The following is a 24,227-nucleotide window of genomic DNA, read 5'->3' as shown; positions in this document are numbered from 1 at the left end:
GAAACGGACGAAGAAGCGAACGATGCGCGGATGGCCTGGGATGGTACGTGTGTGTTGCTCGCGTTCGTGCGCTCACTCGGTCGCTTCACGATTCTCTCTCTCTTTCTTTGTATCAAGGCCCGGGATTTGCGGCCACGGGGCGCCCTACGCCCCCGATCCTCCATCGTCTTGTGCGTTCGGCAAACCCAGAACGGGGAGGGACGGGGAAATGGAAAGAAAGGGAAAAACCACGGCCGTCTATCCAACGGGGTCCGGGCCCGGGCCCGGTCCCGGTCCGGACCGAAAGATCGACCGACCGTCGGCCGTTGTTTACATTTCGGGAGGTATTTTGTTTTTTAGGAAAAGGATTTCTCAAATTAGTCGATCATTACGCTTCGTCAAGTGCAGACACGCGAGACACGCTTTCCGGGCGCTGAAGTCGTCGTTCCATCGTCATCGTCATCGTCAGCAGCAGCAGCAGCAGCAGTAGGAACAGAAGCCAAGTTTCGGTGTACTTGATGGTGGGTGATGTGCAGGATCCTCAGTGCAGGATCACGGTTCTAGTGAATGCGTGTGCAGTTTTGCAGTCGCTCGTGAACCGGGCGCATCGAGTGTGAGGAGAGTGCAAATAAGCCGATCGAAGCAGAGTTTATGATAAATATTTATATCAGCGTCGAGGATCGCGAAAGTGATCTTCATTTTGTGCGCGAAATAGAGTGATCAACCGTCACGGTCTTTGTGAAAGCAGAAGTGAGTGAGTTTACTGAGTCGATCCGTGTGCGCGTGTGTGTGTGCTGTGTATAACAATGATTAAAACGGAAGAGCACATGGATACCGCGAGTTCGATCGTGGATGTGCAAGAGGAGCAAGGGTTAATGGGAAGTGCTGCTACTGCTGCTAACGGCAGTCCTGGATACCATTACCGTACGCTATCGTCCAACATAGTGATGGCCACTCCGCACATTATCGAGAATCCGGCCCTCCAAGGCCTGCAGGATGATCGATCGATGATGAATCATCACTATCATCATTATCATCCTCACCACGGATCGCACGCAATCGGACATCCATCGCAGCACGGACATCATCATCAGCAGCAGCAGCAACAGCAACAACAACATCAGCAGCAGCAGCAGCAGCAGCAACAACAACAGAACCATCACCTCCAGCAGCACCATCAGCAGCAACAGCAGCAGCACATTCAGCATCATCATCACATTCATCAGCAGGAGCATCATCATCAGCAGCAGCAGCTTCATCACCATCCAGCCGGCCAGCACGGGCTGGACGTCAAGGACGAGATGGACGACGGACGTCATTCACCGTCGATCGCGCAATACCAGACCACCGGTGGAGGGCCGGTGGAGTTGAAATCGGACTCGGAGGGTGGTAAGATACCGTCGATGTACCACCACCACCACCACCACCACCACCCCCATCACCACCACCCCCACCACCCCCACCACCACCATCCGCATCACCATCAGTTTGAGAAGATCTCCTCGTACTACATCAATCACCGTTCGTCCTACCACCTCATCGCCCCGGTAAACGATGATCCGTTGAGTGATGGCGGAGTGTTGGCCGACCACGGTGGAACGACCAACCCGCGGCTGCCACCATCGGCCACCGGCACCTATCTGCTCGAGAGTACCATCAACGGGTTGAAGCTCTCGAGCAGCGATTCAATGATGGGTTACGGTGTGGCGGTATCGTGCCCGGATCTTGGTGCTTCCCTGCTGCAGCAACGCAGCCGTAGCAACGGGAGCAGCGCCGGAACCGTTTCACCAATCTCGTCCTCCACGACATCGATCGTCACGAATCCGTTCGTAGCGGGGACGACTGCACTCCCAAATCACCATTCGCATCTGGTGCAGCCACAGCAGCAGCAGCAGCAGCAGCAGCAGCAGCATCATGCGATGCAGCATCATCATCAGCTGCAGGTGGAACCGCATGACAGCACGGGATCGTTGGACAACGGTGAGACAACTGTGTTGCACTGTGAACCGAGTGTCGGTAGTTCCGGTGGCACCGGGGGGCACTCGGCACTGCCCAAATCGTCCTCAATGTCACCGGGCAGTCCGCTGGGATCGCCTGGTTCGAGCACGACCCCGCCAGTGAGTGGCGCCGGTACCGTCACCGCTACATCGTCTTCCTCTTCCGGTGGTGGTTCCGCAAGAAAGACGGTAAGCTCTAGTGGCAGCGGAGGGGGTGGTGGTGGTGGTGAACAGCAGCTCAGCAGTACGACACCGGAGGGGCAGAAGAAAGCGCACGGTGGCCGCCGGCAGGAGAAACCGCAGCTCAGCTACATCAACATGATCGTGATGGCGATCAAGGATTCACCGCACCGGCGCCGCACACTCAGCGAAATCTACAAGTATCTCCAGTCGAAGTAAGTGTTCGAGTGTTCATCGAGCGAAATGTCTGGAGTGTCTGGAGGTCCGATCGGAGCATCTCCGCAAAACCCTTCTTTTGAATGACATTCCGAAATGGATGCTTCATCATCTGTCACCGGACACCGGATCGTCTCGTCTAAATGCCTTTTCTTTGTCTGTTCTTTGTTCTCGTTCTCGCACACACACACACAGATACGAGTTTTTTAATGGCGAGTACAACGGATGGAAGAACTCGGTCCGCCACAATCTGAGCCTGAACGAGTGTTTCAAGAAGCTGCCGAAGGAGTGCGGCAAACCGGGCAAGGGCCACTACTGGACGATCGATGCGTCGGCCGAGTACATGTTCGAGGACGAGGGCAGCCTGAGGCGGCGCCCCCGCGGTTTCCGCCGTAAGCAGCAGCTCAAGGGTTACGGACCGCCCGGTAGCGCGTTCTATCCGACCGGGAACGCCGGTTACGAGCTGACCGAGCTTCCCGGGAGCTATCTCACGCAGCCGTACGCCGCCGGTTACGCCACCGAGTACGGTAACATTCCGCCAGCGGCTGCCATTATGGCAGCGGGAAGTGGTGGAGCTGGTGGCGGGGCCGGTACTACAGCTTCCGGTGCTGCTGTTGCCGGCGGTGCCGGCGGCAATCTTGGATCCGCGTTGTACGGCGAACAAAGTGCACCGGCCGCCGTCGGTTCTTCCTGGCATTATCCCGTCGGTGATCCGTCCGGTTTGGGGCACTACTCGAAGATCACACACACGTCCCTTCACGAAACACCACCTTCGTCCTCGTCCTCATCGTCACTCGTCACCGGCGGCGGCGGTGTTACACCGGTCGGTTCACCAGGCGCAGGCGGCAATCATCAACCAGCATCAGTGACAGGTAGCGGGGCCGGTACTACGCTGGACTACGGGGGATACACGTTCGCCAGTACGGGCTCATCGCCACATTACGGTCTCGATACTGGTGAGTGTTCGGGGAGTTTAATGTTTTACGGATATCTTTGATCGATCGATCGAGAATCACAAGAGAGAGAGAGAGAGAGAAATAAGTCTAATAAAAAACGTTCTTAAAAGAAGAAAAACGACAAAAACCTAAAAACTAAATGTTTCGAGAGTGATTGGTTGCGTTTCGGTCCAAGGTCGCTTCGTGGTGTGGTGGACAAATCTCGATATTCTCTCGCTCAGGCTTGTGTCAATCTTCTGACGACGCCAAAAAAACCACTCGATGATGATGACGACGACAACGACAACGACGACAGGGGACACTAAACCATTTCTGTGCAGAAAGCAGAAAGACTGCTTGTCGTTGTCGTCGTCGTCGTCGCTGTCGTCGTCTAAGACAAACCACTTGAGCCACTGAGCACGAAGCTGCTGGAGCAAAAGAGGAACGCGATCGTGTCACGTGTGGGGATCGCCTTTCGATGATTCGAAAAGGGCCACGAGGTGAAGCGAGAGGGGGTCGCCCGTTGGACTGTTGAAAGTGTCGGTTTTAAGCGGCGATTATGATTGCTCGGAGTTTTCGGTCGGTCGTGGGGGGAAAACACTGATCGTACGAGAGCACGAGACCATTAGCGCGTTTGTCGACATACTTGTAGCACTCCCCTCCCCAAAAAAAAACGGGCCTCCGTGGTAATTGACACTTGCTTCGCCCTCGAAGAGTTGAAAAAGCATGGAGGATTTGGGGTTTAGGAGAGCGTAAAACCTCATAAAGCATGGTGAATGATGTGGTGATGTGTGAAGCGTGTGTGTCTGTGTGTGTCTGTGTGTGCGAGACAGTCCCGCGGGTGTCGTTGACGATCGACTCGCCCCACATTGTTAAGAGAGAGAGAGAGAGATGTACGGGAAGGGATTTTTATCGAAGAACGGAAACGAAACGTTTGCAACTTGTTGCTGTTGCGCTGTTTGTGGCAGCTCAGATTGTGGCATTTTGTGGTTCCGAGGCGAGGATCCGAGCGCGTGTAACTCGATAGTAATCGCTGGTTTAATGATTCTTCTGCAGGACTGAAGATGGTCTCCTCACTCGGACAAATGGTACCATCCGTTGCGAGCTCATCGACCGGTGCGAGCACACCGTCTTCCAGCGCCGTCGTTCCGCCGGTTGGATCTCCTTCCCTCGCAACGCTCGTCATCTCGCACGCAGGCTCCTCCGGTGATGGATCCGGTACACCGACACCGGCGGGTAGCGTACTGGTTGCCACGGACAACAGTTCCACCGACGGCGGCTCCACGATGGAGTGTAAAACGACGGGTAGCAGCTATGGACTTGTGGGGCACTCTGTTAGTGCTGCGCCGGTGATAGGCCAATTGCACCAACACCATCATCACCATCCACACCTCCAGCAGCAACAGCAGCAACAACAACAACAGTCGCAGCAGCAACAGCATCATCATCATGCTCATCCTCACACGCATGCACACCATCATCACCTGTACGGCGGCAATCACCTGAACCTGGCGGCACCGTACTGATGCGTGGTGCGTTCGAATGGGCGGCCATCTTGCGAAGGTGAAACATATAGCAGGGGCGGCAATTAAGGGGCCGGTTCGGTTGCCGCTGGGTCAGGTGGGAGAGCAGCAGCATGGAAGACATTAATGGCTGCCATTTCGTCTCTGGCATGCGGATTGAATGGCGGCTGGCCGTCGACGCAGGGGTTTGCACTGAACTGGGAAATGTGGTTAGAGTAAGGCGCAATCGTAGTCCTTTGTTGAGAGACGTGTTTTAACTTTTTATTTGTGAACTTTTGGATAGATCGAGATAAATAAAAAATGGTACTTGTTCAATCGCGGTGCCTTTTATAGATACAACATTGGTGGTTTATTATCTTCATGAGACCAATATACGGAACTTTTTCGAACAAGAGCTGGTTTTCTTGCCCGTGTGGCCTTGCTGTTCACCGAAATACCTTCAGCTGGGCGCCTTCACCTTCAGTACTGGGACGTTTTCTCAAAGTCAGCCGCCGGCACAAGCCTCACCGGGCGTACCACCGAAACTACCAGAGCTGGTTGAGTTCCTTTCGTCTGGGAACGGCAGTAAGCAATTAACAGCAAGAGCGGCCGGCGCTATTCGAGTGGGTGTAGATAGGGAGGAACGGCGTACTAGGTGACGAAGAAAATCGGCCGAGTTATCGACGTTTAAGTAGTTAGTAGTGTAGTGTAGTTAGTTTCTAGTGAGGTAGCTAGGTAGTTAGTTAGTGAGGTAGTTTAAAGGAAACTATCGTAACGTAAGGTTTACGAAAACTGCCTAAAAGCAAGGACGAAGTTAGGAAAATGAACAGCTAGGCTATTGACCGCATTGCATTGAGCCGCCACAACTTTGCTAGAGGAACCAGAGTGACCAAAATTCGCGCCTCGCTACCTCCTGCCAAATGACCTGCGGAAGGCTGAACGTTATCAAAATCCACTGGCAGGCGCCTACTTTGGATTTTCCTGCAAAGGTGTTGGTGGTGACTTGTGAGAGCGGTTAGTAGGTTAGTTAGTTAGTTGGAAAGCCTCTGTTCTGTTCGAAGTGTTGAGGTTTTGGCTGAAAGGTTCAGCTGAAAGGTAGTAGGTAAGAGAACGCAACGCAAATTAACACGTGTTAAGTAACACGACTAAGACGAGTACTAGTTTCTTAAGCTAGGCGGCGTCCGTGATAGTTCGTAGGTTGCGTCTGTAAGTTGTTCTTCTTTGTGGAAACACCCAATAAACTCGTCTAGTGCCGTCGTAACGGCGAAGAAGTTCCAAGTTTCAGTCGTTTCAGTCGTGAAGTCGTTTTCTGCTTCCGCCCGAACGGTGCTCCGGGTCTTCACATCAGCCCTCTGGTTTGAGCACACGCACCGGCTTTTTTTAAAGCTTCTAGGGGCTAAGAAGTGTAGCGGTAAGGAAGCTGCCGCAGCGAGGTGTGGGAGTTTTGGGCTCGACTCACAGCCCCTTTAACTCGACTTTTTTGCCCCTTAACTCGACTTTTTTGGTACCTCACTCGACTTTTTGGCCCTTAACTCGACCGTTTTGGCCCTTAACTCGACTTTTTAAAAAAATCGTAGGACTGAGGCGTCAAGTAACGCCTGATTGGAATAGGCCCCTGAATATTATTTTTGACCACACCGTTTTCCACGGCAAAGTGCTCGAATTGTTCACAAGTCGAGCAGCTCCCGTTTTCCCCTGAAGTTATGTAAATTTAACGCGCGCCACTGCGGCGAATACGAGAAGCTTGGGTTCATATTTAAAATGGCCGTTTCTGTAAACGCAGGATTTCGCAGGAATTTTTTTCAAACTTTGTGGTGCCAATAACCGCACGATATGTTAAATTTTTTGAGAAGATCTTGGATAGAAAAGCTAATATGTGTGCCAGCCACAATTTTCTACACCCAACTATATAAACTAGCAACGAATCTTTTTTACTAAAACAATCTCGACAAAGACTCGATATCTCTGGATAAACTGAGTAGAACCAGGTCGTAGAAATTCCTTGTAACCATCTTATAGCATAACTGCAGATCCTGGCAGCCCTGGTTCGCCATCATAGAGACAGTAATCATTTCGATTCCAAGCCTAGCAATAGATGAAAATAATGATTTTTACTCTCTTATTTAGAAGCAGCGCGTAAGGTAGGTTTTCGGGGGTTTTACCATTAAACGGGGTTTATGCTATTAATTAATTTTACTAATTGATAAAAAGAAGAAGCAATCTAATTTGTTACGAATTGGCCCAGTTTTAAATAGAATCAAGAAACATTATTTTCTTTTCCTTTCTCTATATCATGTTTCCAGAAATTCAGTGTAGTCTTATTGTGTTTTACAATAACTGCTTTATTAAAACAGATAAAGCGATTCCAAGCGACGAATTGATAAGAAAATTCACATTCCAGATCATCGCTCAAACGCTCGTTCGTGACTCCGGTCGTACAGGGATAATTAGGGGAACGTTATCTTCGCACGGACGTGCGACCTTCAAAAGGGTTGGTCCGGAACGAACCGATGACCACTAATCGAGGGGGCCGTCGACTCATCGTTGTTGGCGAAACACGAGGATTAGGCCAGGGGCCAGGCTCGGTGCCCGACCGAGTAGTTAAAACCCGATCAGGGAGTTCCTGATTGGTCCCAAGACGATCCAGGTCGCCCAGCCCGATCAGACCCAGGAGGAATGGGTGGGCCTTTCCCAGTATTCCCATTCCAGCGCTGTATGTAATCCGTCATTCGAAAATCAATACCGAACGTGCCTACGGTCGTAACCGGGCGGTAGGTAGGTAAAAACAATGAGAGGCTTATGCTGATGATGATCCTGCCAAGAAGTCAGCGAGAGAGGTAGATAGAGAAAGAAAGAGAAAGGGAGGCAGAGAGAGAGAGAGCCTACAAAGAAGGCAGGCAATGGATTAACGGATTGACTTTCCGGTGGTTGCTGTCCATTCGCAACAACCCATCTGGTCCCGTTCCTTGCACTGGACTTTCCCAGGAGTATTAAGCGAGGTCACCTAATGAGTCTTGCACCGATGATCACGCGCATGATCGATCGAGCTAAGGGAAGGGGGGAGGGGAAAGGGAAATCGAGTTTGTGATTTGTGGCCACCGGTTGTGGCCCATTGCCTGGTGGAGCAATAAATATCCCAAGGCCCCATTTCTCCAGCATCGCTGCTCAACTCACAGCCGGTACGGAGGTAGCGGGTGGTGTTGGTGGTGAGGAAGCAATTAATTACACTTTATTTACATGAAAAACAGGTGCAAACAGGGCTGCTGGCAGTGGGGTGCCTCTGGAGAACCTCTCTCTCTCTCCCTGCTAGAAAGCGATGAGCTGAAAGTCCTCGAATCATGAGCTTAGCTCGGGAAAATGGCGCTCCGATGGTCTGTCATTGTCTTGCTGTTTTTCTTCTGGACATTCCCTGGAAGGAGCTGTCACCAGCCACCGTCGTTCAATCAGCGCCCCTCAACCCCTCAGAGCCAACCCCAACACCACATACCACCACATAACGATCGCGGTGAGTAAAATGTAATTATTGTTCCCTCATCGAGTATCGAGTTTTTAATCCAAATATTTATCCACCGTTACTCCACCAGGGATGCCAACCGCTTACCACGTCCCCGCCCTTTCACCTACCAACCCAGCAACGACAACAGGTGCATGATTTTCCATTTAATCGTTTTTTCTCCCCAGGAAAACCCGAACCTTATCGAATTGCAGGCGGTGCAGGCGATCGATACATCGGTTCATCGGTGTGATGTGTGTTGGTTTCGTTGGTCCGTGATGATAAAACGCGATAATCATTAAGAAGTGAAAGGAAAACAAAACAAACCGTTTCGTGTTTGAAACATTGGCCGTTGTGCGTTGCTTGTTAATGTGAAGAGAGGTCCATCTGTGTTGTAGCGTGTGAGTATTAGAAACTACTCATTCAGTATGATCCTGATTGAGACAAAGAGGGCGGATCCTTGTTGGATTAAATTGGGCAAGAATTTCTTTTACTTCTCCTGCCAACACATCCCGAGCACATATTTGTGTTTGACTATCAGCTACGGGAAGCATCCCTACCAAATATTATTTAAAGTGAAAACAGTAATTTGTACGCGCAGGTTTGTATGTCAGGATGTGTGTCAACATATCGTAGATCGAAACAGAACAGAAGCGAGGGGACCAGCAGCATAAAATGCGTTAAACTGAACACATTCCAAACGAATCGCTCGCACGGATCATCAGAATCATCAGCAGCTCTCTCGGAGAATGTCAATAAAACGTTCTCCCTCAAGGAATGTCTCCCCTAAACACCGAGAAACATTTGGGTGCCGTCACTTTACCGTCGACCCCCGGAAGGTGGAAGAACCTTTTTTGAAGTGTCCTCGAGTCCTCCAAGAGAGAGATAGAGAGCATCCAAGGAGCGATCCCACACCGGCACAATATTGACTTTTTACGATTGTCGATCGCCGTGGGAGCACCCCAAGCACGATCACGACACCCTCCTCATCCTAAGCAAACGAACCACTCTCTCTCTCTCTCTCTCTCTCTCTCTCTCGCTCTCTCTCTGCCTTCGAAGTTGAAGAACGAAAAAAAGCGGCCAGGAATCCACTCCCGGCATTCCTAGTGAGTGATCCTGGCCGGCGAAGCAAAGCGGGCAGCTGGGATATGCACGAGTGCTGCTGAAGCTGTTGCGCTCACTGTCTGACTGGCGAGGATCACATTTCCGTCCCGAGACGGACCCAATCGGGTCGGGGCGGTAAACGCAAATATTGAACAACAACAGCTTGTTCGTCGCTGGTGACGATGATGATGATGATGACAGGGACTGGCCATGGGATCGACGACGTAATAATGGCGACAGACCGTCTAGCGATGCGTCCCGATCGTTCCGGGGCGTGTTAGGTTTCCTAACACGGCGGCAGGACGAACCAACGAATCGACGACGATCGGTAACATAAATTAGAGAGTCATTTTCCGGGTTCGTGCTCATCCGATCGATCGTTAAGGATCCTGCCCTGTCGGCCAGACTGCGTGACGGCAGCGTGGTTCCGCGCAAGTCGGCGATTGCCGATGACTTCCGTTCCCGTATTTTCCTTCGCGGGGGCCGGATCGTTGTGTCCTTGTTTTGACTTTGTACGCCATCGTTGGTAGCTGTAGCGATATCGTTAATGGTGGATTTTGGAAAGAAGATTCTATCTTAAATTAAATTAAAGCTTGTTGTATTAGAACCATCTTTAATTATGAAACGATATTGAATCTGTTGTGTTTATCCTGCGAGTGAAAAATCAATCAATAAATTCGATGTGTACATTGGTGTTTGTAAGGATCACAAACTGAAAGCTAAATTGATTGTATTGAATAAATATGATTACATTTAACTTAAGTTAAATTACTTTAATTTTTATACGGTAGATAATAATTTTAAGTCGAAACATTCTTACCCTTTAGGACGTCGCCCCTCATTAATTGTTTACGTTTGTATGAAAAAGATCGTTAGATATGTGAACTAGTACGATTTATTTCACATACTTTTGTACTTAAGTTTATTTTATTTTATTTTAACAATTTTTAAATTGTGCATGGAAACAGCTTGTTTGTAATGTTATAGAGCAGTATGGTCAATAAATTCCTAATGATTGTCGAGCGAGTGTGAGCCTTAATGTATTTATGTGAGCATGTATCACGCATCTAGCTCTTCAATTATCTTGATGTATCATTGACTGAATGGAAGGAAGAAAGCAAAGTAAAGTGGCAAAGTTTGCTATTTAAACGTTTGGTCGGTTTTCAGGATTCAAAATCGGGAAACTTCGAATTTATATTGACAGAATTTCTATTTTTGATTATTAATTCAAACTTTGATAATCATAACTTCACTTCTTCATGCCCAGCATTGGTGCTATTAGAACAATTAAAACAAATAAGAGAACAATTAAAACAAATAAGAACCAATAAGAACCAAGAAAGCGCTACTCTCCCGCGAAGGCATGTCCAGTTTGTATCCTTCTGTCATCGAGTTCGAGAAGTTCTGGTCAGTCAGGGTATCAGTAAGTCCACTTCGTGCTCCAACATTGTTTTCTAGTAAATTCGACATCAAATCTCAATCTACCACAACCGCTTGCACTATAGAAGGACCTCCTAACCCGATTTCCCCGCAATCCTTGGTGCAATCGAAGGCAGCCAACGGTACACCCGCTTGTGGCCATTGTTAACCAACTTACGAAGCACAACAAACCCCCCATTTGGATTCCCGGGGAGTAAACCGGGAGTAGCACAGTCGCTGCACAAATGGGAAAATGAAGCAAAATATTTTGACTGCTTACCGCGTTGGGATCCATTCCGATCCGCGGCCTTGCCTGGCCCACCAGTGGCTCTGCCGATTGGTATGCAAAGTGTCTGTGGGAATTGCTTGCGATCAAAAGCGAGCCTCCAAACGACGCATCGGCACTCGCGCGCTAAGAAGTGTGGGAAACTATTTCCCCAATAGCGTGTGCCCAAGAATGAGGAACCTCGCGCCCATCGAGACGTTGATTTTTGATTGTTCACACAACGGTCGTGGCCGCCACACGGCGAGGGCTACTTTCGGTTCGTTCGTTCCGGCGTTCGTTCCTTCAAGTACCTCGATCTGGCTTTGCGATGATCGTCGTCGTCGTCGTCGTCGTGATCATCCGTCTCATCGTAGCTGCGTCGAGTGAGTAAATGAGCGAAGAGATGAGATTCCATGATTTCATTCGAGCGGCTTCGAGCGATCGCTGAATAGAAGCAGCACAGCGAGCCCCTCTCCAAAGACGAGCCCCATTTGAGCCGATGATGAGAGCTGCTTCGAGTTCTACGTAGACACCGTGTGACCAGGTGAGTCATCTGGTGGAGTCCACCGACCGGCGCATGGAGGCCAACTTCATCAAAGCTGGCTTCAAACGGATCCCTGACCGATCACATCACACAGCAGCAGCAGCAGCAGCAGCAGCGAGCGAGCGAACTCGCGATCGCCTCCTCTCGACTCCGGTTCCCGTCCTAAGCGCATCCGGCGCGCAATGGAGCCGAGCAGTCCTTTGATGTTTCCGTACGCGAGGCGCACCCCGTTTGATGGCGCACTCGCCCAGAAGGCACACAAAATGCACTAAATGATCCGTGAACTGCATCCGAGGCGGTGACGTGACGTGGTGTATGTAGTAGTGAGGTGATGAAAAATGCGCCAAAATGCAGCTGAACCGCTGCAGTCGGATTGCAGTGCAATTTGCACTGGCTATACTGTGGCCCACTGGAGCCGCCCCGAGGCGGACCCGCGGCTTATAGTTATTCTAAGCAAGTGCCGTTTTTGTGCAAAGTCCCCCTTCCCTCGCCTATGCACAAGAAATCGGCTCTCAATGATGATGCTTCTTGGATCGATGCATCGGTGAGAATCTGGGGGTTTGGATGAGAAGATTCTGTTTACCCGGCGAGCGCATTGTATAATCATTCTGTAAACACTAGCCCAGGGACTGTGTCGGAATACGTAAACAGTGTCCTAGTTCGCGCAAAGGGTGGCCGCGTGAAGGGCCCCGGACTGGATGACGATGACGTTGCGGGGAGTGTTTCGCGCCACCGACTGCTGCACGTGCGTGCGATCGTAGGAAGGGCTTTCATGCCATGGATTGCACCCCCCCAGGGGGGGGGGGGGGCTTTTTGGAGTTTTCGGGGCTTGAGAGGTTGGAGGTCAAAGGCGCCACTAGCGACGCTTCGGCCGCAGTCTCTCAATCCGTTTGATGTCTCAATGGCGATGGCAAAGGCTTGGGGCGTGGTGTACGGTGTACGGTTTATGGCGCGGTTGATGAAAGTGCCGCTAATAGGGGAATGGCCCCACGATGGGATAGCTGCGACGGGCTGTGATGTGGGATTTTTTTAAATGCAGATGCAATTGAATGCAGCTTCTTCTGGATCTTCTTGATGCTGCATGATCATGTTAGAAGATGGACTGGACACGGGCACGATAACCTTAACCTAGATCAACTACAGATGCGTCACTGATGGTGCTGTGTCATCGGTTGCACGATGCACAAGTCAGAAGCGAACATAATCAGTCAACAATGTGATCGTCCTAATGAGTCTGGATCTTTAGGAACTTTTACTGAGCATATTTGTTGATGCTGTGCCTCCAACTTATCTCAATTCAAATTCAATTCTCAACATTTTCATACTACATTAAAAAAAAATATCTCATTAAATGATGTTTATGAGCCAAATATCATATCTGTGCGAGCGCTCTTTAGTTCAAATCTCTTGGAGAATGTTCTATGTTTTATCTTCATGAACTTTTTTGGAATTTTTAAATAGCCTGCATAGTTTTTAAATCATATCTGCTGAAAATTATGCATTAATGCATTAATCGAGACATTGGTGATTGTGTTTTAAACAGCAGACCATCGACGTGTGCTTATAAAATGCAATTGTTTTTAGAGCGGGAAGTTTTAGAGCGGGAAGGAATTATCAATATGTTCATATGCTAATGCAATTAAAGTAGAAATGTGAATATGAACGGTGTATTCATACTTTGAAAGAACTTTTTTTCAACTTATGTGCAGCGTTGAGGTCATCGTCAGTCATCGATATGGGAAATTCAATTAGCATACTTTTTACTCCGTTTCGTGCACAGTCACTTACAGATTATCCAGCTATTCTATCAACTGTTCATTCAGTTTTCCATTTGATTTCCCTAGTCTTTGATGAAAATTTGAAAAAAATATCTCATTTGTCAAATGCATTTGCACATTACGCATTACGTTTCGAAAGTACGAGTACAAATGTTGACATACACGCAGACAGTACTAACATCAAGGGATTCGGTGGTCATCAAATTAGAATTTATGTGTCGTTATTCAAATGGCAACGGGCAGCATGCTTGAACTGTTTTGGCAATCGAAGAGTAAGAGCCCCGAACCGAACATTCCTCTACATTATCGCGCGCCTGATTTATGCATCCTCGAACGCGATCCTTCGCATGTTGGGTCATAACACATTAACACACAGCCATCCGTCCACTGAGGGAGCCCGAAACCAAAGTGTCCTATTTCGGCGCGCTGTAGGAGGCAACCAGAAAGACAAACAGACAACCGTCCCCTTGTCTCAAAGGAGCTCTTATATGCTCGAGTTGGCTGCGAGCGAGAGATCCTTTGCTGGCCTTCACCACCACTAACAGCACATGGCAATTGAGGTTCACTTGTAGCCGGGGATCGCAGCGCATTTGTATGCAAACAAGCGACCGTTCCCTGCGTTCCTCCCTGGGTTTGGGCCCGAGGCACCCGAGGAAAATGGATCCGGACCGGAGCAACGGAACGGCCGCCGAAACACGTGTTCCGGATTAGGAAGCGCGCAACCGATGCGGAACAGTTTGCGGAACCAAACGGTCTTCCAGCGGTCAACTGGCAAAGCCGACCAGCGAACGAGAAGCTTCCGGAAGCGAGGTGTCAGTTAGCGCTTACCGTTCCTTCCGGTTTCGGTCCGTTCCGATCGACTGATGGTCGCTCTCGGTGCGGAACGGAGGGCGATAATCGATAACGCGTGTAACCGCCCCGTTAGCGGATAATTAGTTGGCCGTTTGTTGAGCCGCAACGAGGTGTTGATGGACGCTGAATGCTGGATGCTGAAGTGGGTGCCGGCATGCGGCGAAGGATTAGTGCGCCCGTTGCCCTTCGGCCCGCGGCTTATCGCTTCCTCGCTTGGGAAGCAAAACAATTTGAATGTTTAATTCTAATTCAATTAATGGAAAAACTTTTGAACGGATTTGAAGTGAGACTTTACGGGAGTCTGTTGACTCGCGTGGAGTTACGTAAAGTCAAGTTGAGGCACACGAATACTCCTCCAATGCATCGGAAGGTGTGTTTGGGCGTTCAGAGAATGAAACCAAACATAAGCATTCATTTCATAAATCCCTCCAACATGCACACTGTGTCGCCGGACGATGTCTTCTGCCGATTCATGCAGCATACGAGTGCAAGATCACGTATTTTAATGTTTTGATGCAATATGCAGACGCAGACACTTGGTGCTTCAAGGATTAAACACATTGCCCCACCCAAAAAAACTCGCCCGAGTGAAACGTGAGAAAGAACGGATTTATCCAGCTCAGCGGTTCAACAATTGAACCCATCGGCCATCATCGGCCAACGTGGTGCTAACAGGTTACCGCAAGAAAAGATGGGTTTCAATACCGGCGGGAGTTTACCTTCCTCCGGGCCACAGAACGTAAAAAGCGCAAATTCTGTTTGTCATCTGGGAATTCATTTTCGGGACGCTTTTCGAGCGTCTCGTTTTTTTTGGGTTGTTGTGGCCGGGGTTAAGGGGAGAGTGCTAAGCAGGCCGTTTTGTGGATAATCGTCGTCGTCGTCGGTTGACAGGTTGATTGATTGGAATCGGATTGGCCAGTAAGGGGGAGGGAGTTTGGAGAAGTGTGGCGTGTTGTGGCACCTTACGGAAGCATAATGTCGATTCGAGCCGAGTAACTCTTTCGATACGGTTGTCGTGGGCATTAATTGGATAGAGTCTGGTTAAGGGTCGGTTACAGGTGTGTTAGGTTGGTAATCATTACCGAGAATGATCTTTGTTACTGAGTAATGAGATTAAGAACACAAATGATTCAATGGAGTAGTTTCGTTAGTAGTTGCAGGCATCTTTGTTATGTTATTGGTGCGCATACAATGGAATGTGACTTCTAGGTCTGATATTAAGATTTTCTTTATTGAGTGGAGTAAAGTGAATTCTTTAAAATGGAAGCATGTTATGGAGGGAGTATGCTCGTATTTTCAAACTTTTTGGCAGCAAAATAAAAACGACTCCTCAATAATAAAAACTGAGGAGTTGTTTTGATTTTGCTGCCAAAAATACGAAAAGATAATATCAAGCAAAACACCTTTATCCTAGAACATCGTTGTCAAATGTCTATGCAAACAATATAGTAAACAGTAAACTGCAATGCACCATTGATTCAGTCGGGTGGCCATATTTTGTATTTTGCTGTTCTGCACTACAGTACTTTCTTATATCCCTGACTATGTTTCTCCATATTAATATCCAATTTCTTCCAAATCTAATGATTTCAATCCGAACGTTATTGACAAAATGAAAAAAGGCAATTGACACATTTAATTTAAGTAAATCGTAAAAATTAATGATACTCAGCAGGCCATTAATGATCGTTAAATTCAACAAAACAATCATTAAATTTTGTTTAAACTTCTCTAAAACACGGAAACACCATTTTCTTAACCAACCTCTAGTATTTGCAAGTATTTTGTACTATGGATTTGAGTCGATCGAAAAAAGATCGATCGTTCTGTTTGTATGCATCCTTATACCATTTCGATCTCGAGACCACCACCAAGACACTCGTAGTGCTTGGTCTACCATGCTCAAGTACCATCAGACACTCTAGGAGCGATCCTGTTCCAACCTATCAACACTGTCTGGCTGCCAGGAGCGGTAGCAGCAGCACCAAAAACGTCGTTGGTGTTCCTGACCGATAGCCACACTCAATACCCTCATCCTGTCAGACCTCTCGATAGTGCCAATAAAAAGATTTCACCGATCAGTGTACACTGTTTTCGGATTCCCATCAATACTCTGTCGTGGTGGTAAAGTCGTTGAGCCTGGTCCAGATTTAGGTCCGGGCAGTTTCATTCCGCGCTGACCATTTCACGTTGCGCAGCATCATCACCAGTTTCACGAGGCAGTCCGTGTTTGTCTTTCTAGCGAACCCCAAAAAATCCACTCATCGATCCAGTCCCGACCACCATCTCCGGCGGTCGCCGGCCTGTAAAGGATGAGTTGCATCCGAAGGTGCATCCGCCGTGCATCCTCTGGGCGTTGATCCTCTCGAACCGCACGAGAAGGCTCCCTTTTACGAAAAGGGTTTTGCGTAATCTCGACCTCGATCCTCGATGACGGTTCGAGAACGGAATCGACCATCTCCTGCTCCTTCAACGACCTCGCAACACTTCCTTTGGGGGGGGGGGGGGGGGGGGGGGGGGGGGGGGGGCACCTTATGGTCACCAAGCGGGCTTCTGAAGTGCTCTTAAATTTGATATTTATTGTTAATTTATTCCTGGGGCCCTGCTTGGGGTCCTCCTTCGGATCGAAAGGGGTGGGGAGAAGAATTTCACTTCCCTCCGAGGCCACTTGTTGTCAGTGCAACGACGGCTCTTCCGCGCCATTCCCGTGAGTTCACAACTGGATTGGAAATGGGATAAAAACTCGTTGAAAATACTGTCGATTCACTGTCTCGAAGGTAGAGGTCCGTGTGTGCGTGTGTGTGTGTGTGTGTGTGTGTGCCGGTTATGTTTGCGTTCTTGCGCGGCACCAACGACGACGACGATGATGATGGGTGGTGGTGGTGGTGGTGGTGGTAGTGATGATGCGTGTCACTTTGCGAACGCGATCACCTTTTAACCTGCGACCAACTGTGGCCAACGCTACCCTCGCTCAAGTGGGTATCTCATTTCTAACACCCCGGGTACGCTCGGTGCCTCGGGGTTGAAGGAGCCGTGCGCTGAAGAGGGCAATCCGTCTGTCAGGGTGATTCGAGTGAAGCGATCATCGCCTTCATCATCATCATCACCCGGCGATCATGATGATGTGCTGGATGCGAGTCTTCGTCGTCGTCATCGTCGTCGTCACATCCGTGACATTCGTCAGCTCGCGCAGTCATTAGGAGAAGACAGCCGCGTGAAGTTGAGGAGCGATGATTTGATCGATTGTGCCGGTGCAATTGAGAGAGACTCCTGGGGTCTGGTGTCTGTGCTGTCTGTGCCTACTGCTGGTTGCTGCCCCTGGTAACCGATTCAATTTGCTTCAATTTGCGTTCGAGTATTTCGAACCCAGATTCCCTTCTGATGGGTTAGGGACGTCTTTCAAATCAAATCAAATCTTTCTTCAAGCGATAACCGAGCTACGGGAGAGGGCATGATCGCGTTCGGGTCAGAAGGACTTCAGAAGTACTTCAAGTGTGCGGTCCACATCACGCTGCGTCTATAGTTGGCCCCTAGTTGGTCGCTAGGTTACCGTCTGTCAGGCAACTCACGCCGATCAAGTGCCGGTACGGATACTTGGATGCAGCTTGTATCCGTGGCGTAGCGATCAAGGCATCATTTGTGAAGACGGGGTGTGTGTTCCCTTGCCGGAAAAACCCTTCTGGCCTTCGGGCCATTGTTTACGATGCATTCCTGCCCTAAGCGTGATTCAGGTGATTCATTCACCGAACACCATGGAACATCCCCGAATTTCTTCAATGAATGGATACTGTCTCAAATATTCTCCGAGGGGGTTTGTTTGCTTCCTTGGAATTTCTGTCAAGTGCGGGTCCGGGGGTGTCTTGGTTTACAATTTAGACTTTCTTTCTGGCCGCTTCCATCCCCTCCTCATTATCTGATGGTACCGGATAGGCTACTCAAGCTTCCATAAAAACTGGATGGAAACGCAGCTAGCACCTATAGCTGGTGGCGCATCAGTGTTTGAAGTAGCTCCTGTTCGTGCTGTTCCCGTTCCCCATTCATCAAATGAATCGACTTCCTGGCCGTTCGCGGAAAGCATGTTTATCATATCGCACGGTCTTCGGTCAACTGATGAGTGTTTCTGGTCCAAGGCGATGTTTGGACCCGCGGGTAGGGCGATACCGCCGAGGGGCAATTATTGTTATTCTTGCTAGGTGACTCTTTTCCCCCAGAAGGGTGTAGTGTAGTTCTGTTCATTACTCACCGCTCCTCCTTAACGCTCCTCACGCTACTCCAGACGACTCCAGGACGGGACTCTTCCGGGCACATGGTCGCCATCGTATGGTGTTCCGCGTGTGTTTAGCAATCCGCGTGGAGCCGTACTACGTCGTCCAGTTCTCTTCTCATCGCTTTTAACATTTTTGTTACATTTTCATCCGTCATGTTTATGGCCACCCAGCCCCCCCACCCCCTCCCCCCACTCGGTAGCCGACGGACGTGGGGTCCCACTTCAAAGGGCAAAACTTCCACGAATCGCACGGCGAACCAATACCCCCGAGAGAGGCAGGAGAACTATCCGTCCGACGCTGCGCTGGTCTGTTTCGGGCCGTTCCGGGACGGCTGTATGAAGAAGTCTGGGCTATATTTAAAATGCTTTGAATGTTTCATTCATCAACTCGCACGCCGGAACCAGACGGAGCGAGCGAGCGACCGAACGAGTTGATGTTGTGATGTGATGGAGTTGTCGAAGATGATGGTCGGTGCGTTCGCGTTGAAGCGTGGAACAGGTTGTCTGGAGCTGCCGGTATTTGGTCGCACACGAGCACCGCACGTGTTGCCGCGTCTGCCGGAGTTGCAGCGTTAACCCTTTTTTTCCGATGGACCGCCGATGGAACACCTTTTCGCCGCTGCGTCTGTGCATCTTGCAAACAGATGCCCGCACCTCGCTCCGTCACGTTTTGCACGACCGTCGAGACCTCACATTATCGTCGCCGTTTAGCTTCGTCGTAGTAGCCAGATGTCGAGACGGTAAAGGTGACGGCGACTACGACGACGACGACGAAGGGATGTTGTCTGTTGTCTGCAAGTAGACCATGGCTAGACCAACAGCGAACAGCGGTTTTTACCGATAACAGACGCAGCGGCACGATGCAAGACGCTTCCATTGCGGCATAACCTCACGATGCACTGCTGGATGCTGGATTGTTTTCCCTCACTTCCGGCCGTGCATCACCGGACCGGGCGGAACCGACACGATTCCCGATTCCGGTTGGGAGCGATGAACCGGGGCCACACTTTTCACACCTCACACACCGCGCTAGCGCGCGCGCACACACATGTTGGTCTTCTTCCCCTGGGGCGACGTGAGTTTAGGAATAAATTTCCCAACTCACCGGCGACGTCGACGACGACGACGACGACGACGACAGTGTCGTACCGTCCATCAACAGGCCGAGGTGGAGACGGTCACACTGCGAGCCCTCCGAGGAAGCCCTGGTTCCTGCTCCGGTTCGGATGGATTATTGATAGATTAACGCCCGCGGCACTGCGCCAAGTGTTGTTGCGGTTGCAATCGAAATGGCACATCGTTCATCTCTCCATCGCTGGGTAGATCGGTGGGGAGAGAGGCCACACTGTGCCACGGTGCCACGGTGTACGAATGACGACGAATGCCCTCGGGCCGGGCCCCCACCCGCTCCTCCTCCTCCTTCCCGGGGGCCGTTAAGGCAAGCGAGAAATTAGCTATTTATATGCTGCATAATCAACGGCAAATGGAATAAAAGACCCCGGAGGAGGAGCCAAAGGCCCGGGATTGAACGCATTAAACGTCACCCCGTCACCACGGTGCCTACTATAGGGACCGGGAGCTGCCACTTTGTCATTCTTTGGCCGGACGCGCGCCCAGCCACCTGCGATGTGTCAGGACGCGCGTAGAAGCCGAGCCGAGCCGCCGGGTGTCGGGAAAGGATTAAAAGGGACATCCGCGTGAAGTGACGCTGCCCTGCTGGTGTCGCGTTTGATGTTGAATCCTCCGTTGTGTCTTAATACCGTTGCGGAACGAGTATCGAGATGAACGAGCTGCTGAAACACCTTTGATTCCGTGGCGACGCGACGAACCGGAACATTCCTCTGCCGCGTCTACTGCGCGCCGCCCCCCCGGGAACATCTTTTATCCAGCAGCAGCAGCAGTAGCAGCATCATCATCAGCTCCAGTAGCGCATTCCTCGCGCTCTGCTTGGTCAACCGCCTGGCGGCGCTTCTTCCGTGGTGTGTCAATTGCTGTAAAGCGGTCACGAGATGATCGTCGTTTCGCTCTGGTGTTGCTGCTGCTACTGCTGCAGCGGGTGTGTCGAGGTTCACGTTCTCTGACAGCTCATTAAATCCGCCTCGCGCACACCCTCTCCCTTCCCCTTTTTCCATTCCATTCCAGCGCCACCAGCGCTGCGTATTATGGATTGTCCTGATGAGTGCATCCCAGTTGGGGGCACGCTTGTGCTGTTGACAGGAGAGGCTTCTGTAAAGGGGTGGAGGGGGAAGTGGTGCAGGACAGCTCATTTGTCAACCCTTGGGTTGACAAACGGTTTGTTGGAATGGGAATGGAACGGTTTTGCGCTCGGTTAGGGAGAACACACATTCCGATCGCGATGATCGGTGAGACTCTTGAGCTCGAGTGACGTAGGCAGGCAGGCAGGCTGGCAGGCAAGGCTTGGCCTGGCCTGGAAGGTAGTCTTGTACTCTTTGTCTTCTTCTGGCGGTCGTTTTGGTCGTCGTGTTCCGGACCGTGTCCCGGAGACAAATAATTCTTCTTGAAGTTGTCACACCGCTTAAGACCCCGCCGCTTAACGGTGTGTTGTGTGGGTGTGGATTAATGCTAATAGCCCCCGCTCCCTCCATTCCTGCACCCCTTCTGTCTGTGCTTCTGAGTCAATCAAACGGTCTGCAGTGTGGTTGCAGTTTGCGGAGCACGGAGTCTGCGATCAAACAGATGGTTCTGCTGAAGGGTTTTAATGGGGAATAACTCACGGTGGAGTGACTATGGATTCATTACCTTATCAACAACACTCGCCCCGTTGCTAATGTAAACGCTTTCTTTTCCGCCGCTTTCACCGCTCACAGGTGCAGGTGTTGTGCATTGTTTTTCGTTCGCCGCTTTCCCAAACAAAGGTGCTAATCGGTGCGGGATTCCCCTTAAGGCAATGTGAATGAGGTGTGTTTTCTCTGCGCAAAATATGGCCCGATCATCGATCGAATAGGAACCGCGGCTCCTTCCAAGGCGGGTAATTACTTTCCGTGGCCCCAAAAATCCACGCGGCCAAGACTCCGAGTCTTTCGCGGGGCCATATAACGGGCGGAATGTCCTTCTCCACGTTGCGGCCTCAACAAAACAGCGCCAGCAGCGGCCGCCTGGTTAAACTGTTTTCAAACACAACACCGAGGCAACAACTATTGTGTTTGTCTATTTACCCCTTTTTTCTCCCCCTTCTCACACCATTCGCCGCCGTTGTTTTTTATCACAACAACGAACCGTTGCGTTGCGTGGTTTTTCGGTGTTTTTGGGGCCCCACGACGAAAGGAAAGGAAAGAAGTAGCCATTACTCGACCACTATACGGCCACCGGCCGCTGTTATTGTTTCTCTATCTGTCGATGTGAGGTGAGAAACATGAAACCCCCCACCCTCGGGATGGCGCTTGTTAAAAAGTCATTTTTCTTCCCGATCTCGTTTTGCAATGGCCGCAGAGATGCCGCTGCCGACAGTCGACGCTCGGGGCGGTTGTTCGATTAGTGGTGCCTCACTATGGCGACAGTTACCGGTCGTCGGTCGTCGCCGAGGAGGTTGCGCTATGTCTACACATGCACTCCTTGTCCCCGTGGACTGGACACCCGGGGAAGAAGAAGAAGAAGAAGAAGAAGAAGAAGAAGGGAAATATTGAATTTTCGGTCAGCCGGTAACATCCGATCCGATCTGGTTGTGGTGGTGGCGCCGGTCGAGAAACAGACGCGATCGCGAGATGATCGCTAGTGTGTGCGAGCGCGAACGCCACTTTTGGGGCATCAATGGCCGGCTGGTGGTGGTGGTGGCGATAAATATTGATGCTCATTATTTTATATTTTCACTTCAAATATTTACTGTTGACATTGTAAGTGAGCAACCACAACAACAACGCGTTCTGCTCCAGCGCCGAGTGTGGTCCCCGGGCCCGAGAGAAGCTGCGCTCCGGGAATGCGCGCGGTATTTGCAAACAAGCAAGCACTGTTGTTGTTCGAGCACGGTCCCGGTGATCGCGGTGACCGACCCCGGGGTTTTCCTTCAAAATGGCGTGAGGCCAGGCGGAGCTCGCTGCAAAAATGTATCGTTTTTCAGTGGAACGGGACGGGGATGAGAGTGTTTGGAGAGCAAATAGAAAGGCCAAAGCGCTCATAATTGCCCGGAAAAGTCCCGGGCGGAGTCGAGTCGAGGCGCGTTGAGGCGACTCGATCATTGAGAAGTGATGTTTTTGATCGGCAGCAGACCACATCCGCGTCTTCGTTGCATCGTTTGCTTCGGATCGTTAATAGGCTGGCTGCAGCGGGCCAGCGGCAGGGCCAGCGGCAGGGCCAGCGGCAGGGCCAGAGGGCCTCATCAGCACGCGATCAATGATCGCGATGATGATGTTGATGATGTGTTACATTAGCGATTCCACGCGCGGGCAGGACGAGTGTTTGATGTTGTTTCGCGTGTGGAAAACTGTTTCCAAGAGGATTTTCCACCTCATTACGCCCGCCACGAAAGCGAGGGACGGGGTGATGAGTCTGATGAGCCATACTTGATGTGCCGCTGCTTTGATATCTGCTTCAATCGGTGGAGATGCTGCTTCCTTCAGATGGATACACTTTTCACGGAAGGAAAATCGATCGCAACCGAGGGAATGAAAAGAGAAACTGAATGGCTGGCCAGTTGCAGTCCAATGAAAGGGACGAGCCAGCATGCAAACAATGCCCACGTCCCCTCCCTGATCTTAACCTCCTCCTTCGAGAAGGTTTGATTCTCGATGCAACGCGAGATGGAATCGATATTGCATCGGATTCCCGCGGTGGCCACTCTAGCCGCCAGCTGCAGCTGGGCATGTGGAGCACGATAAGACCGCTTCAGGCAGCTGCTTCAGCTAAGGGTCTTACACCCAACCGCCCTTAGTCGGGCGGTGGTGTGAATTATGAATATTTAATTTAGTAACGACTTGTTTGTGCTTGCTTGCACACAGTGGTGGTGTATTGGGTCGAGGATCGAGAGTCGAGTCGAGTCGGCGGACTGCTGACTTGGCGGGGGACATTGACGCCAGTAGCAAGGGGAAAACGAGGGCCTCACAGTCGGCGACCGCGGCCGCGACGTGGAAACCATCTGATCGTCATCAGCTCGGGGTTTTAATGCTCGGGATAACGTATGTGTCTGATTATGTTTCTGTTCGCCCCTTCTCTAGACCACGACGGCACGGAGACACGGAGAGTCACCGCTTGAGATAACAAGCGAAAGGAGTGTTGGGAAAGATGGTAGTAAGCGAAACATTACAATGTTGGATAACTCAGTATGATATCAATATTCTTGTCTCAAACCAACAATACATCGAATCACAAATATGTTTTTTAGACACTACAGCAAATTAACAGCGCATGTTGCTGAAGGTTGTTGCAATTAATTTGAAAAATTAGAAAATATTAAACATGTTACAATGTGTACGTCGCTACGATCGCCATCTAGAGGATCACCTCTTAGGTGGATACGCCGTTGCTTTCGTTTTTTCCCTATTCTTCCACTCATGATCACAACCCTTAGCACGAGCAGAAGCAGCAGCAGCAGCAGCAGCAGCGGCATGTTGTTGTAGGATTTATCAATTGAATAAATTATAACAAAATCGCTCTCACCCCTCTCATAACCGCAACGACGACGACGACGACGACGACGATGGCGCGTAGCGACGCAGTTATTAAGATGCGTCTTTAGCAACGTA

The 24,227-nt window shown here is 50.4% G+C and overlaps 1 protein-coding gene across 1 annotated transcript; it reads left to right on the top strand.

Annotated features, from left to right (window-relative positions):
* Positions 1-785: 785 nt before the first annotated feature.
* Positions 786-24,115, top strand: LOC125955578 (forkhead box protein biniou). Its single transcript, XM_049686715.1, has 5 exons — positions 786-1,033; positions 1,262-2,371; positions 2,568-3,328; positions 4,364-4,641; positions 24,053-24,115. The coding sequence occupies exons 1-5, from the start codon at positions 786-788 to the stop codon at positions 24,113-24,115; spliced, it is 2,460 nt and encodes an 819-aa protein (XP_049542672.1).
* Positions 24,116-24,227: the final 112 nt, after the last annotated feature.

Source organism: Anopheles darlingi, chromosome 3, assembly GCF_943734745.1.
Source record: "Anopheles darlingi chromosome 3, idAnoDarlMG_H_01, whole genome shotgun sequence".
NCBI lineage: Eukaryota > Metazoa > Arthropoda > Insecta > Diptera > Culicidae > Anopheles > Anopheles darlingi.
Note: the sequence above shows the minus strand (reverse complement) of the source record. Positions and strands in the feature narration are given on the sequence as shown.

What these genes read in the sequence shown, in the direction of transcription:
- LOC125955578 (XM_049686715.1), top strand. Translation starts at nt 786, where the DNA reads ATGATTAAAACGGAAGAGCACATGGATACCGCGAGTTCGATCGTGGAT. An exon ending in TACAAGTATCTCCAGTCGAA is followed by an intron (nt 2,372 to 2,567) that starts GTAAGTGTTCGA and finishes ACACACACACAG; the next exon opens with ATACGAGTTTTTTAATGGCG. An exon ending in ATGGACTTGTGGGGCACTCT is followed by an intron (nt 4,642 to 24,052) that starts GTTAGTGCTGCG and finishes CACAACCCTTAG; the next exon opens with CACGAGCAGAAGCAGCAGCA.